The sequence below is a fragment of the Antrostomus carolinensis genome, unplaced genomic scaffold (assembly GCF_000700745.2).
Source record: "Antrostomus carolinensis isolate BGI_N321 unplaced genomic scaffold, ASM70074v2 scaffold19325, whole genome shotgun sequence".
Lineage (NCBI taxonomy): Eukaryota > Metazoa > Chordata > Aves > Caprimulgiformes > Caprimulgidae > Antrostomus > Antrostomus carolinensis.
This window is the reverse complement of record NW_010318691.1, coordinates 45,270-58,020: the sequence shown is the minus strand read 5'-3', so window position 1 is coordinate 58,020 and position 12,751 is coordinate 45,270. Positions and strand designations below refer to the sequence as shown.

Below are 12,751 nucleotides of genomic sequence, written 5' to 3'. Positions count from 1 at the left end.
AGGGATGCAGCTTCACCTGACTTGCAGCAAACAGGGACGCTTGTGTGTGCAGCTGAACGTGCTGGCCTGTGCTCTCCTGCTTCGCTCGGGGGGCAGCTGTGCTCGTGGGTGAGAGCGTGCTTGGCTTCCCCTCCACCAGCCCAGCAGCAGCTGCAGCTGTCCTGCCCCTTTCTGCCATCCCTCCTCCGAGCTGGCGCTCTGTAGCATGTCTGTCTGTCTGGGTGACACTGTGCACAGCTGCTGGTGGTGTGACGGGGGGAATGGACACCCAGGCAGACCCAGTTTTTCCACCTTCCTTGTAATTTCTGTAGCATCTCTGGCTGCACCATCTTCTGATGCAAAACTCTGCAAAGGAGACAGCTTTTAGTTCTCTTTCTCTTGATTTTTTTCAGAGGCAGACAGCATGGGCTGGGGTGGAGAAGGGGCTGGTAAGGGCAGGTTTGGAGAGGTGCTTGAGTGAAGACCATAAGAGCGAAGACCAGCTCTTCCCTGTTCCTAGCCCTGTACAAGGGGGCAGAGTTCAGGCAGAGCCACAGGCGTTTCTGAATGTGACAGACAGCAGTTGCTTCAACATCTGCCACTGCTCCTGTCAGGAAGAGCCTTTAGCTGTCTCCTGCAGTTTTACACCCAGGCTGATTGTGTCTACCTTCCTGCAGTGCAGCAAAGCAATGTTTCAGCTTCCCACCATGGTAGAGAAGAAGATGGTGAAGGTGCAAGTAACCCTTGCAGTAGTGACTTACTGGGTTCTTGGCACCAGTGTGGAGTCCTGTATTTAAGTGCAGGCTTCAGTCAATGGCACTTGTGCTGCTGCTGCCTGGGCGCACACCAAAATCCAGCATCAACTCCTCTTCCCTTCCCATCTACTGCTGGACTTGGCCCCTTCATGAACAGCCCTGATTTTATTATGCTTTATCTGAGAGAAAGAGCTCTGTGGTGGGTTTCAGAGGAGCCATGCTGAGGCTTGCTAACAGCCCCTGGTAGAGGCCAAAGATGCCCATGCTGTGGGGTAGGGACCTGACACAAAGGCAGTGCTGGCTCCTGGCCAGCGTGACGGATGATGTCTAGTCCCTAGAGCCCACCCAGCAGCTTTCTCTGGCCTCTGCTTTCTTCAAGCTGAGCTGTCTTTGCTTCAGGTTTATCTTTCCCTGAAGTTTGTTTCTAGGCATGCCTTCTTAATTACACCAGCTGGTGGTAACTTCTGTGGGATTGTGACAGTGCCAATATCGTGGTCTCATTACCTCAGAGCCTTAACTCAGCTGTACTTAGTCCAATCTTTATCCCCTCCCGTGCTCCCTGTGCTGGAAGGCAGAAGTGCAAACAGCTTTAACCAGAACAATGTAGCATTGCCTGGGTAAAGAATGTGATTTACTTGCATATGTGTGGCATGTGAAGCCAGGGCCAGAGGGCACTGCTTGAGTCCTGCCTTCTTTCTTTTTTTTCTTTCTTTCTTTTATTTTTTTTCCCCTTTCCCATTAGAGGTGCCTGAGCCGCTTGCTAGAACTGTTGTTTGGGGGTGAGGAGGAGAATGTGTGGGTTGACAACAGGAGGTGGGAGTGAGATCTTTGTAAGCCACGGGTCTGAAACTGAAAAAGCCAACAATCTAGGAAAGCTTTGTCGACAAGTTTAAAATTAGACTCAACCCAGTGCTTTTATATTGCTGGAATTTAATTCCTCTGACCCTAAAGCTTTTGGTCTGACTCAGAGCAAGAGTTCCCAGGCTGTGGTCAGTGGAAGTTTGTGCTGTGAGGCGCTCTCATGTGGTCATGGGTCTGTGTCAAACAGAGAGACGTATCTGTCCTCCACCTCCTTCTATTTGTGACAGGTTGAAGAAATTCAGTCTGAAAAGCCAGGGACGCCTCACATGTTTCTGCTGTCTTTGTCTGTACCAGTGTGTGACTTGTCTCCGGAGCCTGTTCTCCCTCAAACTGGGGTACTGCTGTGTGTAAAAGCTGTTCAGAGCTTTTCCCTTTTTCAGGCATGATTGTAACTGTTTCTCTTCTGTTCCTGTTTGCAGGTTGTGCAGCTTGACATTAAAGAAACTGGTAGTCTTAAAGGAATTGGATAAGGAGCTTATTTCTGGGGTCATTGCTGTCAAAATGCAGGTAATTGCTGCTCAGTTCTAAGAATTAAATGTGTTGCTTGGGTAAAAATACTGGCAAATGCCTAAACTGAGCTTCACCTCCACATGAGGGTCCATTGCAGCTGTAGACTTCTTCTCTAGTACATCAGGGCATTCTGAATGTGTGGAGAGTCTCTTGTGATCCTTCCCCCATGTTCCTATTGAGTTTCACTGTTGTAAGCAAAGAATGTTGTTCGCTGAGGGCTCTGCATGAGCTTATCTGTATGTAAAATGCTCTTTACAGATCGTATGCTGTCACCTCTTCTTCCTGAGCTGTCACTACATCCAAGCCTGGTTCTCTATTTAACGTGCTTCAGCTCACTTTGGGGCTGAGCGTCTTGGTAACTCAGTCCTGGTTAGTGGGTCTGGAGACTGGGCCTTCCTCTGATGAGGGGCAGCTCTGTTATCAGGAGTCCAACTAATTTTGCAGCCAGGTGCTTGTCAGTGGATTTGTAGGGTACCTGTACGTTTTAATTTGTTTCCATAAAATACAGCTGTCATCCTAGCTAAATAACCCACTTTACAGCATATGTTTGTGCCATTTAATTAGGTGCCTACATGTAGGTCACACTGCCTGGAGGCAGGCTAGGAAGGAAGGGGACTCGGTTCCACAGTGCGTCACAGCATCAGTTCAGCTCATGTGCTCCCACCACTGCAAATGCCACAGTACTTAATGAGTAAAAGCCTAGCAGACCTGTAAGTAGAAAAATACCATTAACCATGCTGAAAAGCAGATACTGTTCAAATAAAGAGCCAGGAGAACCCCTGCAGAGAGCTGGTTATGTCAAAACACAACCTAGCATGGAATCCGAAATCATGAAGGCTCTGTGGTGCAAGAACATGCAGCTGAGGATGTAACCAGCATCTCTTCTCTCCGTGAGCAGTCCAGCTGGGGTGAAAATGTGTACCTCTGTGTTGGCGGGGGTTCATGCACCCACAGCAGGGAGCAGAAAGGCAGGGAATCCTTTCACACACCTGGATTCATGAGGCCTCGGAAGAAGCATGGTTGTGGATTCCCAGACTGTCAGATGTTGCTTATCGGGGCTGAAAGCTTTCCATGTGTTTGTACTCCTGGATGGTGGATGCATCACTGTAAGGGCCTGAGGCTTATCAGTCAATGATCTACGTGTAGAGCGTGTCAGACTTGGGTTAGAGAATTCAATAGCTTTTACTAGAGCAAAACCTTCTTTTCTCATCCAGGTTACTGCTGACTGCTTACACTTTTTATGGGCGAAAAAGTTGGAAACACTGCCCCAGACCTGCAAGTCCAGAGGGAGTTTTAATCTGTGGGACTTGCTTGTCTGTTTTAGGTACATGTTGTGCCTTGCCACAGTAAGTCTGACACTGGACCTGAGCACTTCTGCTGTCCTTCCTACACCAGCACAGATCCCAGAAGAACTGGGAGGCAGAAGGACTTGCCCTGTTTGGGGTGCTCATCTGCCAAGTCCCAGGCTGCAGCTCACATCCCCATGCCATCCTTCTTTTGCCTTTGATATGTCCTTCCAGTTGATGTAGAGGTGACAGTGGCTGGAATGACCGCTATCCCAGAGGGTGCCCCAACTTAGCTGTCCCTTGTGCTGGATCATCACCCATATTTCTTTGTGATGTGCCATTTAACAGTGGGTCAGTAGCATTGCAACTGTCTCAGACACAGGCAGGTTGGAAGCCCTGTTATTAAAAGTCCCTTTATAGCTTGCAGGTTATGATGATGATGCTGACAAGCTCTTTCAGGGATACTTAATTTGCCAGCACTCAGGTTTCTGGCATGGCTGTGTTCGAGGCTGGTGATACTGGATCATCAAATACATGATTTCTGTGAAATGACTCACTGCCTTTGTATGGGGAATTGCGAGAGAGGTGTCAGGCACTGGAGCCCTTCCAGAGGGGATGACTGAATTCAGACCTAATGAGAGCATCTTACCTGCGTTTCCCATGCCTCCTTGCAGCCTCCTGAGCAGTGATGTTCAAAGAGTTGTCAACTGTATTTCCAGAGCCATTGCTCTGTTTATCTGCTGAGGTCTTTTAAAAGCAGCTATATTTGGTTTTTCATTAGATTTCAAGTTGCATAACAAGTAAAGCAAGATTGCTGCTATTGGGAGCTTTGCTCCGAGGGAACAGATGCTGATGTTGCCAGCGGTGAGGCTAGCTGTGCTGTACTTGAACGTGTGCTGCTTTTCCTGAGGGGAGACCTTTGGTTTCTCACCCTGTTCTGCTGTCTGGTCTTCTGATCTGCTGGAGCTTTGGCACCTCAGCTTTTCCAGAGAGGAGCCTGCGCTGTGTTGTGCAGGAGCTGAGGCACAGCTGCAAATCACAGCACTCATTCTGGCTGCCCGAGTGATGTGCTTGGGGAGGAAGGGATGTAAACCAGTCTCTGCTTCTCTCTCATCTCAGGATGCTATTTGGGGCTGATGTGGGCAGACCAGATTTTCCTTTGGATGTAGCTGGGAGGTGTTTACCCCCCCCAGTCTCTGATTTCCCAGATGCTGCTTTTTTGAGAGCTACAGTTCTGTGCTTCTGGGAGATCAGCCCGTCTGGACAAAGCCATATCTGCAGCCTCAGCAGAACACTGAGCCAGGGACTTCTGAAACTTGCCATCGTGTTTGAACAGTGCAGAAGGATTTGCTAGGCAGCAATCTGTCGTGCTTTCCTGCTATAGTTTTCCCTGAAACATTCCCTGAAATGAAATGCTCACAGAGTTAAATAGCCCAGTAACTCGGTTAGCGTACAGCAGCCCAAACACAGCGTTGATTTGGAGTTCCCTGTGATACTATCAGGTCTCCAGACTCCACTGCAATGCTTAGTGGATTTTTTTCTTTTATAACCCCAACTCCTTGCAGTTGTTCAAACAGCTTAAAATCTCTGCTTTCCTCAGGGAGGGGTGTCTGCACAAGAAGAAAAGACCAGTCAGGTATGGCTAACGCTGGAGTTTTAAGCATGACGCTGCAGCCTCCAAACCCAGGAGATGATGAGCCTTGTACCTATTGGCTGAAGTAAAAAATATGAGACTTGAACGTGAGGGGCAGGGGTTGACTCATAGCTTTTGAATGCTGGGGTTTGGTAGAACAAAAGCTGCTTTGTTGCAGTTAGGGATGGTAAATATGCCCAAATCTTTATTAGTCAAATATCTCCGTTTCATCTCATTAATATTTCACAGAAGTGCAAGGTCAGACCCATCCGTTCACTTTCTTTGTGTTACTTTCACTGTGTTAGTCCCTGACAATGTTTCCTGGTTCTCAGTAAATAGGAGTGGGGTGGGATGTAAGGGCTGGCTTCTGTGGAATTCACCCTATGGACCTTGTTTCTGTACAGGGCTCCAAGCGCATCCTGCGGTCCCATGAGATCGTATTGCCCCCGAGTGGACATGTGGAGACGGAGCTTGCACTGACCTTCTCACTGCAGGTAACGTGGGACGTGGCTTTGGGCTGGTGTGCCTGCTGGGCTTGCTGCTTTGCAGTGAACAGAGGAGTGTTGTGGGTCTGAGGTGAAGAGACTTCTAGTGCTGCCAGGAATGCTCTTTCATAAGGCAGTCCCAGCCCTTTCTGAAGAGCTTCCTGAGCTCCTTTGGCTTGTCTCTGGCCAGTCAGCTGTGGGGAATTTTAAGCAAAAATAGCCCAGATGCTTCCAGCATCTAGGGAGGGGGAAGCCCACTAGGAAAGCTGCCATATAAACCCTTAGAATTGTTCTTGGGGCCAACCCTGCCTCATGGAAGGATCTCTAATCCTGGCTTGTCTAGGGGAACAGGCAAGTTAGACACTAGCTGCAATTTGCGTGTCCTTAGTGCAACAGAAATTTGTCTGAATTGCCTCTCAGCACTGAGGGCCTGGAGCAGGGTGCTGGTTTGCAGTGTTAGGGGAGCTTCCTTGTTGCGTATCCTGTGTTTGGAGCCCAGGTACAAGAGGACTTTGCTGCAGTCTGTCCTCTTCATGTTATGGCTGTGGCAGGAACTGGAGCAGAGCAGGATGGCTCTTTGCCTTTTGCTGTCTTCCTTATGAATGGCACTGCAGAGGGGCATGGAGTATCAGACTGATGGAACACGGTATTAGAAATGGGAGAGGTGAAACTCTGATTTGGAGTTGCTGAAGGAGGCACCATTTGGGGAAGCAGGAGCAGTATGCAGTTACTTTTGGCTCTAGAGTCATAGGAATAGCTGGGAATTGGAACAACTGTATTTTATTGGTTCCTCTTTTCCTCAAAGCATGTTGCCCTGGTGCTACCTACCGAGCAGGGAAATAAGGTAAATAGAAGCTGGCTGGCTGCAAGCAAGAAGGAGGATCCTGCATGCACAGAGCAGAGCCAGACAGACACTCAGAAGCATTCATGTCTGGATTCTCTGTGTTTTGGGACTGTTGGTTAGATCTTGAAGTCAAGAGTTTGATCTGGTACAGAGAAAGGCTCAGATGATGATGTGAGACAGACTGGTTGTTACCGAGACCTGTGCAGGCTCCAAGCAGATAAGATTCCATTGCAGAGTGGTGATAACCCTGCAGCTGCCCAGGCAGATACACAGATGGCTGATGCTTCTGGTTCTGTCCTGATGCAGCCCACAGGCTGGGTTAACTGCAGCGTTGCATCCTCTCCTTTGTGAACAGGAATAACAAAGCCATGTGCCAGGAATAGGAATTCCTGTGCTTGGGTACTGGGGCTGCAGCTTTCCCATGGTTGGGAGCAGAGTTTTAAGATGAGCCAGGTCTTCCTCTGCCAGTCCTGTGTCAGCAAGGAGCAAGTATTTGTGCAGATCTTTTTGGAATTAACTGAGTATATAGGTTTTTTTCTGGGACTCAGAGCAATGCTGCAGCATTGCTCTGAGCATTGTCTTTAACTCAGTTTCCTCTGAAGGTGCTGGGAATTGAGCCAGAATAGGGCAGAGCAGTGTCTGTGACACTGAGCCTTCAGAAGAGGTGAGCTAGCTTAATGCAGAGGTGTGCTGCTGGTCTCTGACTGCGGGAAGGATTGGTGGTCTTGGATGCAGTATGGCTTGTGAAGCCTTCCTGAAATGGCACAGCAGGATTTTTATGACAGCTTTTATTGTTTCTTAATTGAACAATGGCTGGAAGCTACTCCAAGCTAACAACTGCAGCTTAAGCCAGATAAAGTCTGAATTTAGTGCCTGGGGTATAATTGACAGTGGTGATGGGCCACAAAGTAAAAGCATGTGGATGTCACAGCACCAGCAGGTCCCAGTGTCCTGGAGCAGCTAGTATCTCCGTATCACACTGTCAACTCTTCAGACTGTGTGCCTTGCCTTGTGCTAGCTGTCTGGATTTGCAGCTCCTCATATCTTCACAGTCACCACCTTCCCAGCTGCTTCTCCCAGGTGAAATTCTTGTCCTTTGCACAGAGAGTTTCCTTGTCAGAGCTAAGCTAGGAGGGTGAGGGTGCTGGCTGGCATAATAGCAAGCAGCCTGTTGTCTGGCAGACCTCCACTCAACCAGAAGGGAGGAGTTTCCTGTTGCTGTATTACACAGTTGGGGTAAAACTGGAGCTAGTGGTGTGTCTGATCCTGCTTCACCTTGCTAGCTGGGGCTAGACCAACAATAGCCTTTCTAGCAGATGATCTACCATCACTCTTACTGCTGGAATGACTGATTCTCCTGACCCTCCGTGGGTTTCACTGGGTCAAGTGAAATTCTCCAGTTGTTCCAAGCACATCATCACAGCTCCCTGGAGCACTTAATTCCTGAGTTTCATCTAATAAACTTTTCCAGATGGAAGGAATCGCATCACTGGGGATTCAGAAAGAATGTCTTGCCCTGACTCTTGCTGTCCTGGTGTGTGTGATGGCCTCCTCTTCTCACCCCTCAGAAGTGCCTTGGAGTGCTTGGTGCTTCCTCTGAAAGTCTTGTTTTCAAATGTTTTGAGCCAAACTGTTTTCCCTTCCCATCTCAGTCATGGACTGACAATTACTGAAAAGTTTTGGTTGAAATCGTTCTGTAGAGTCGATAAGCTGTGGCTGGTGTTAAAAATAGCTTGTCTGTGCTATGAAAATGGGTCAGCCTTTCTTTTGGAGGCCCTTGCTTTTCACTGAGGAGCTGAGTGACCCGAGTGTCTCTGCACCTTTCTTTTATCATCTCTGTGATTGCTCATCAGAGGTGGCCGGGCAGCACACCTCTGAAAAACAGAAACCTTCACGTGTATGGACTTGAGCTGTCCAGTTTAATCCCTGAAAATTTGTACACTTTGAATTCAAGCTGACCTGGGACCAAGTGGGACTTTGGACTTTAGTTGCAGTCTCGTACTTAAGCAGCCTTGGTGTGGCCAAGTGCCTTGGGCTGAAAGCAAGGAGGCCCTCTCGCCTGTTGACCTTCCCACATGTGGAAGGGCCCCAGAGGCAGGGAGATGGTAGATTTGAATGCAAAAAATGCCTCTGGCTTTTTGAGTCCCTCCTGCCTCTTCCTGCCAATAACTTTCTTCCATCCTTGTTTAGGGACATTGCACATCTGTAAAGTCACAGGCTCCGTTTGTGTCTGGATGTAGGTGTGTTTTGAGATTGTCTTTTAATGAGGTGGACTGCTGTTCCTCTCTTCCACAGGGCTGCTTCCTTGTGCAATGCACAGTAGATCTTGCCCTTGCAGAGTAATCAGTTAATTAGTATTCTACTTGTTTGTGTGGCCACTGCTCCCAGCTCTCTGCATAGCAGTCAGGATTGCTCTGGACTGCAAATTAATATCTCGGTGTTTCTGCTGGCACTCAGCGTTTGTATTTATCAAACCTTTTGATAGGCAGGAAATTATTTTCACAGTGTCCCAAGGAGAGGAGGGAAAAAAAAGAAAGCATCCTTCACTTGGGAATATCCTGTCTGAAACCCCTGCAGTTAGGTTCTCCTGTCTGCAGGTTGGTTACTGCTGTGTATTTTGTGTATTTGGAACATGTGTCCCATTCACCCCTCTCATCAAGATGAGACTCAGATACCTGGTCAAGTGGCTGCTGTATCTTTTCTTGAAGATTGTCCTTCCATTGCACGGCTTCTTCCTCCCACAGCTGGTGAGCTGGGCCCTGGGGACTGCCTGTGCTCTGGCAGGAGGCAGGGCTTGACTGCACTAACATGCTGTGCAGGTAAGCTGGCCAAGCTGAGGTAGCATGGTTAGCCCCCCTCTTCCCCTAATAGTCTCTGCTTGACTTCACAGCCTCTCTGTTCTGGGGGAGTTTTTTGGGTGATACATAAACAAATGTATTTTCTTGTATGGAACATGCCTTGGAAAGATTTATGTCTTTGCAACATAGCTTGGCAATAGAACAGGATTTTTCTCGACTTAACTACATAAAATCGTCCTCTTGGAGCAATGGAAGTTTGAGTGTATCAATGCTGGAAAACATTGACAGTTGCAAGAGCCACGTGCGTGAAGGAGATGGCATCACCCTGGAGAGAGTCATTGTGTGACCATGTAGGTCTCTGCGCTTTAGCAAAATAGGCATCAACAAATCCTTGGCCTCTTCATAGCTGTGCCTCTCTTCACCTGCTGTTCAGAGCACATTAGGTTCTTAAAAGTGTGCATTAGAGGATCAAGCACTGAGAAGTGTTTGTGTGCTGGAGAGAAGGCCGTGTCCTGGGTCCGTGGCTGTCCCTCCCACTGCATGCTGCCTGCTGTTTGTGCAGGGGCAGCACCTCTGGGGCTCCAGTTCTGGGCAGCCTCCATTTAGCTGTTGGGGGAAGTATCTCCTGGAGGCTCCTTGTCTCTCTGGAACCAGGCTTGGGCTCAGCCCTTCCCAGACTGAACAGTTCTCTGTGCCCTTGGATTGTGTTTTCAGTATTCTTGGCTGGGGAAACAAAAGCCCAGAGCGGAGCTATTCTGGCAGAGGTGAAGGCTTCCTTGGGATAATGAAGGATCATACACTGGGCATGAGTAGCTGTAGGTACTTCCAAAAGCCCTGGGTTAATCCCTAGGAGTGGAGTTTATTTGTGAAGCAGGCAGCTTGCAAGATAATGTCAAGAGACATCGTTAACTTTTCCGTTGTATTTCCAACCGCAGTACCCTCACTTCTTGAAGAGAGAAGGCAACAAGCTTCAGATCATGCTGCAGCGGCGGAAGCGGTACAAGAACCGAACCATTTTAGGCTACAAGACTCTGGCTGTGGGATCTATCAACATGGCTGAGGTGAGCAGCATTTGACCTGATCTCTGTTTACTAAGGTAGACATTTTCCCTTCTCTTTAAACCCAATGTTCTCACTTTCCTCACTGAGAAGTTCCTGGCAGGATTTCATATAGCTGTCCTAATAACTGTAATCAGTATTCACAGGGCAATATTTTAAACAGATTGTACTACTGGGTAATAATACTAGATGTTTTCTGAATAGTATCTTGAGAGCTAAAGCTTTCACAAGGCTAGCTTATTGCCTTCTGAGGATTTTGTTGTTCAGTGGTTTTTTTGGAGTTGAAGGGTCCAGATCATTTCACCTAAATACAGTGCTGGCCCCTTTGCATTCAGGACGCTTCAGCATAAGTTTAAAACTAGTAAATATATTCTTTTGTATCAAGTTTACTGTAAGGAACAGCAGAAGTTGCAGTGTATTTGGTTCAGTTGAACTTAGGCATGCTTTTATCTCGGGTCAGTCTTAAATGTGAAACGTTTTGTTGTTTCATAAGTGCAGAACAATTGGGTCACTCAGGTAAGCCCTCCAGCCCTAAGAGGTGTTAAAGCAAAGTTTACTGTGCTTCTCTGTGCCATGCTATGAGAGTTCAGGATGAAGTAGTTTCTCTCATTTTGCTTGAAACACCCTTTGCAATTCTGATTTTGTGGCTGTTGGTAATTTGGGTGGAGTTCTACTCATGAGGTGAATGATAAAATTTTCTGATTTACATCTGAAAATTAATGCTGGAATCAAGTACGGATAAATTATTCACTAAGGCTTTTTGAGTGGCTTAGCTCCATGCTTCATTATTTCATGCCCTGTTTAATCTCTGCAGTTTCTGAGTGTTTAGAGATGGGCGTAGCAGTAGCAGGTTGAGCTTAACACCAGTATTTTTCATCAGCCTGCATTCTGTCAACAAATAATTTCCATCCAAACTAAGCTAGTGTTATGCAGTGGTGAGTTATTACTGTATGCAGTAATTAATTATAAGGACTACTTGTGTGTGAGTTCAGCTTCCCCGAGACTTGCAGTAAATGGTGAACTCCCCATTTGAATTGGCAAAATTCTGATTTGTGGTGTTGTAGCTAACATTTTTCCTGTACTGTTTGATTTGTTGAAGAACTAAAAATTAAATACTGCTGTAAGGCAGACAACATGTGGGCCCATTAATTAGACCCATCAGTGAACTTCCAAGCACTGGGCATTTGCTGCTGCTGCTGCTGCGTGTGGTTTTTCTTCTGTCTCTTTGTCATGTCAGCTGACTGAGGTTAGAAGGTCAAAAATTTTCAAAGGTTCACTGTGTTAGAAAATAGTTGCTCTCCAGCTCATTTGGAATATTTCTCAAATTGAAGACTTCAGAAAAACAAATTTTGTAAGCCCCACCCCCTCCCCTTTGCAGTTTAGTGTATAATAACCCCTAAACAGCACTGAAATGTTTCTTAAAATATATATATATATAAATCTCTTAGCTGTTGAAACAAAGCAATGAATTAGAATTGTGAATCTGAGCAGAGTTTAAGAGCAGGATGTGTATGTTCCTCATCAACGCAGGTCTTTTTAAAGCCATGTGAGGAGCTGACAGCAGCCTGGTGTGTTAGAAAGCTGAGGTGCAGGCATGGGGAAGCACTTGCTGACTCCAGTGGGGCGAGAGAAGAACGTAAGTCTTAGGTTCTGGGGAGAGCCCTGTGAGCTGTGAGTGGCAAAGGAAGGAGAAACCCACACTGAGGTATCCCTCTGCCTCCACAGTCATCTTGTTTTTCATGACCTACTGTTTCATAATTCTGGAGTGGCCAGCTCCTCTGAGATTCAGATGCCAGCTCTCTGGAGAAGGGATTTTTGCTTTAAGAAATCACTTTGCATCTGTATCTCACCAAGAATTTTTGCCTTTACTGGCTCTTCTGCTGTGCTTCAACACAGAATTAAGTTCCTTAATTAGATGTTCAGAAGATTGGTAACTTGATAATTCAAATCAGTACTGTGGTATGGAAGCAAATACGTAGTAATGAAGCAGTCACGTATTGTGCTTCAAGGATGAGTTAATCAACTGTCAAGCTCAGAACACTTTTTCTTTCCTTCGTTCACTTCCATTAGTAGTCAAATAAATAGCATTGTGGATTGCCTGCAAGTGGCTCCTGCAGTTGCAGGTTGTTGGTTTTCTTCTGTACTTGGAAATGTGGAGTAACTCTATTAAATAACTCTTGTAGTATGGAAATGATTCAAGTTTAATACATTTAAATGCAGATTTATACTGCCTAATTTTTGTCCCAGGTCATGCAGCACCCAACAGAAGGTGGCCAGGTTCTGAGCCTTTTCAGCAACATCAAAGAGGCTGCAGTGAAGGTAGCAGAAATCTGGATCTTCTCCTTGTCGAGTCAGCCAATTGACCATGAAGACAGCACTATGCAGGCCAGCCAGAAAATCAAGTCTACAGGTAAGGGTACAACCACATGCTCTGAGGACCAATATCTTCCTGAACTAGCTGGAGTTAAACCCCACCTGGGCTTAGATGCTTCCTGGAACAAATGGGAACTGGTTTGCACAAGATGCCGTGTCTATAACTGAT

General features: G+C 47.0%; 1 protein-coding gene across 1 annotated transcript in view; it reads left to right on the top strand.

Annotated features, from left to right (window-relative positions):
• The first annotated feature begins 686 nt into the window (after positions 1-686).
• Positions 687-12,751, top strand: part of PACS2 (phosphofurin acidic cluster sorting protein 2) — a 48,920-nt gene continuing 36,855 nt past the window's right edge. Inside the window, exons 1-6 of the mRNA XM_029085202.1 lie at positions 687-716; positions 1,477-1,547; positions 2,015-2,102; positions 5,429-5,518; positions 10,087-10,212; positions 12,457-12,619. Coding sequence (XP_028941035.1) covers positions 687-716; positions 1,477-1,547; positions 2,015-2,102; positions 5,429-5,518; positions 10,087-10,212; positions 12,457-12,619 — 568 coding nt within the window. The remainder of the gene's footprint in view (positions 717-1,476; positions 1,548-2,014; positions 2,103-5,428; positions 5,519-10,086; positions 10,213-12,456; positions 12,620-12,751) is intronic.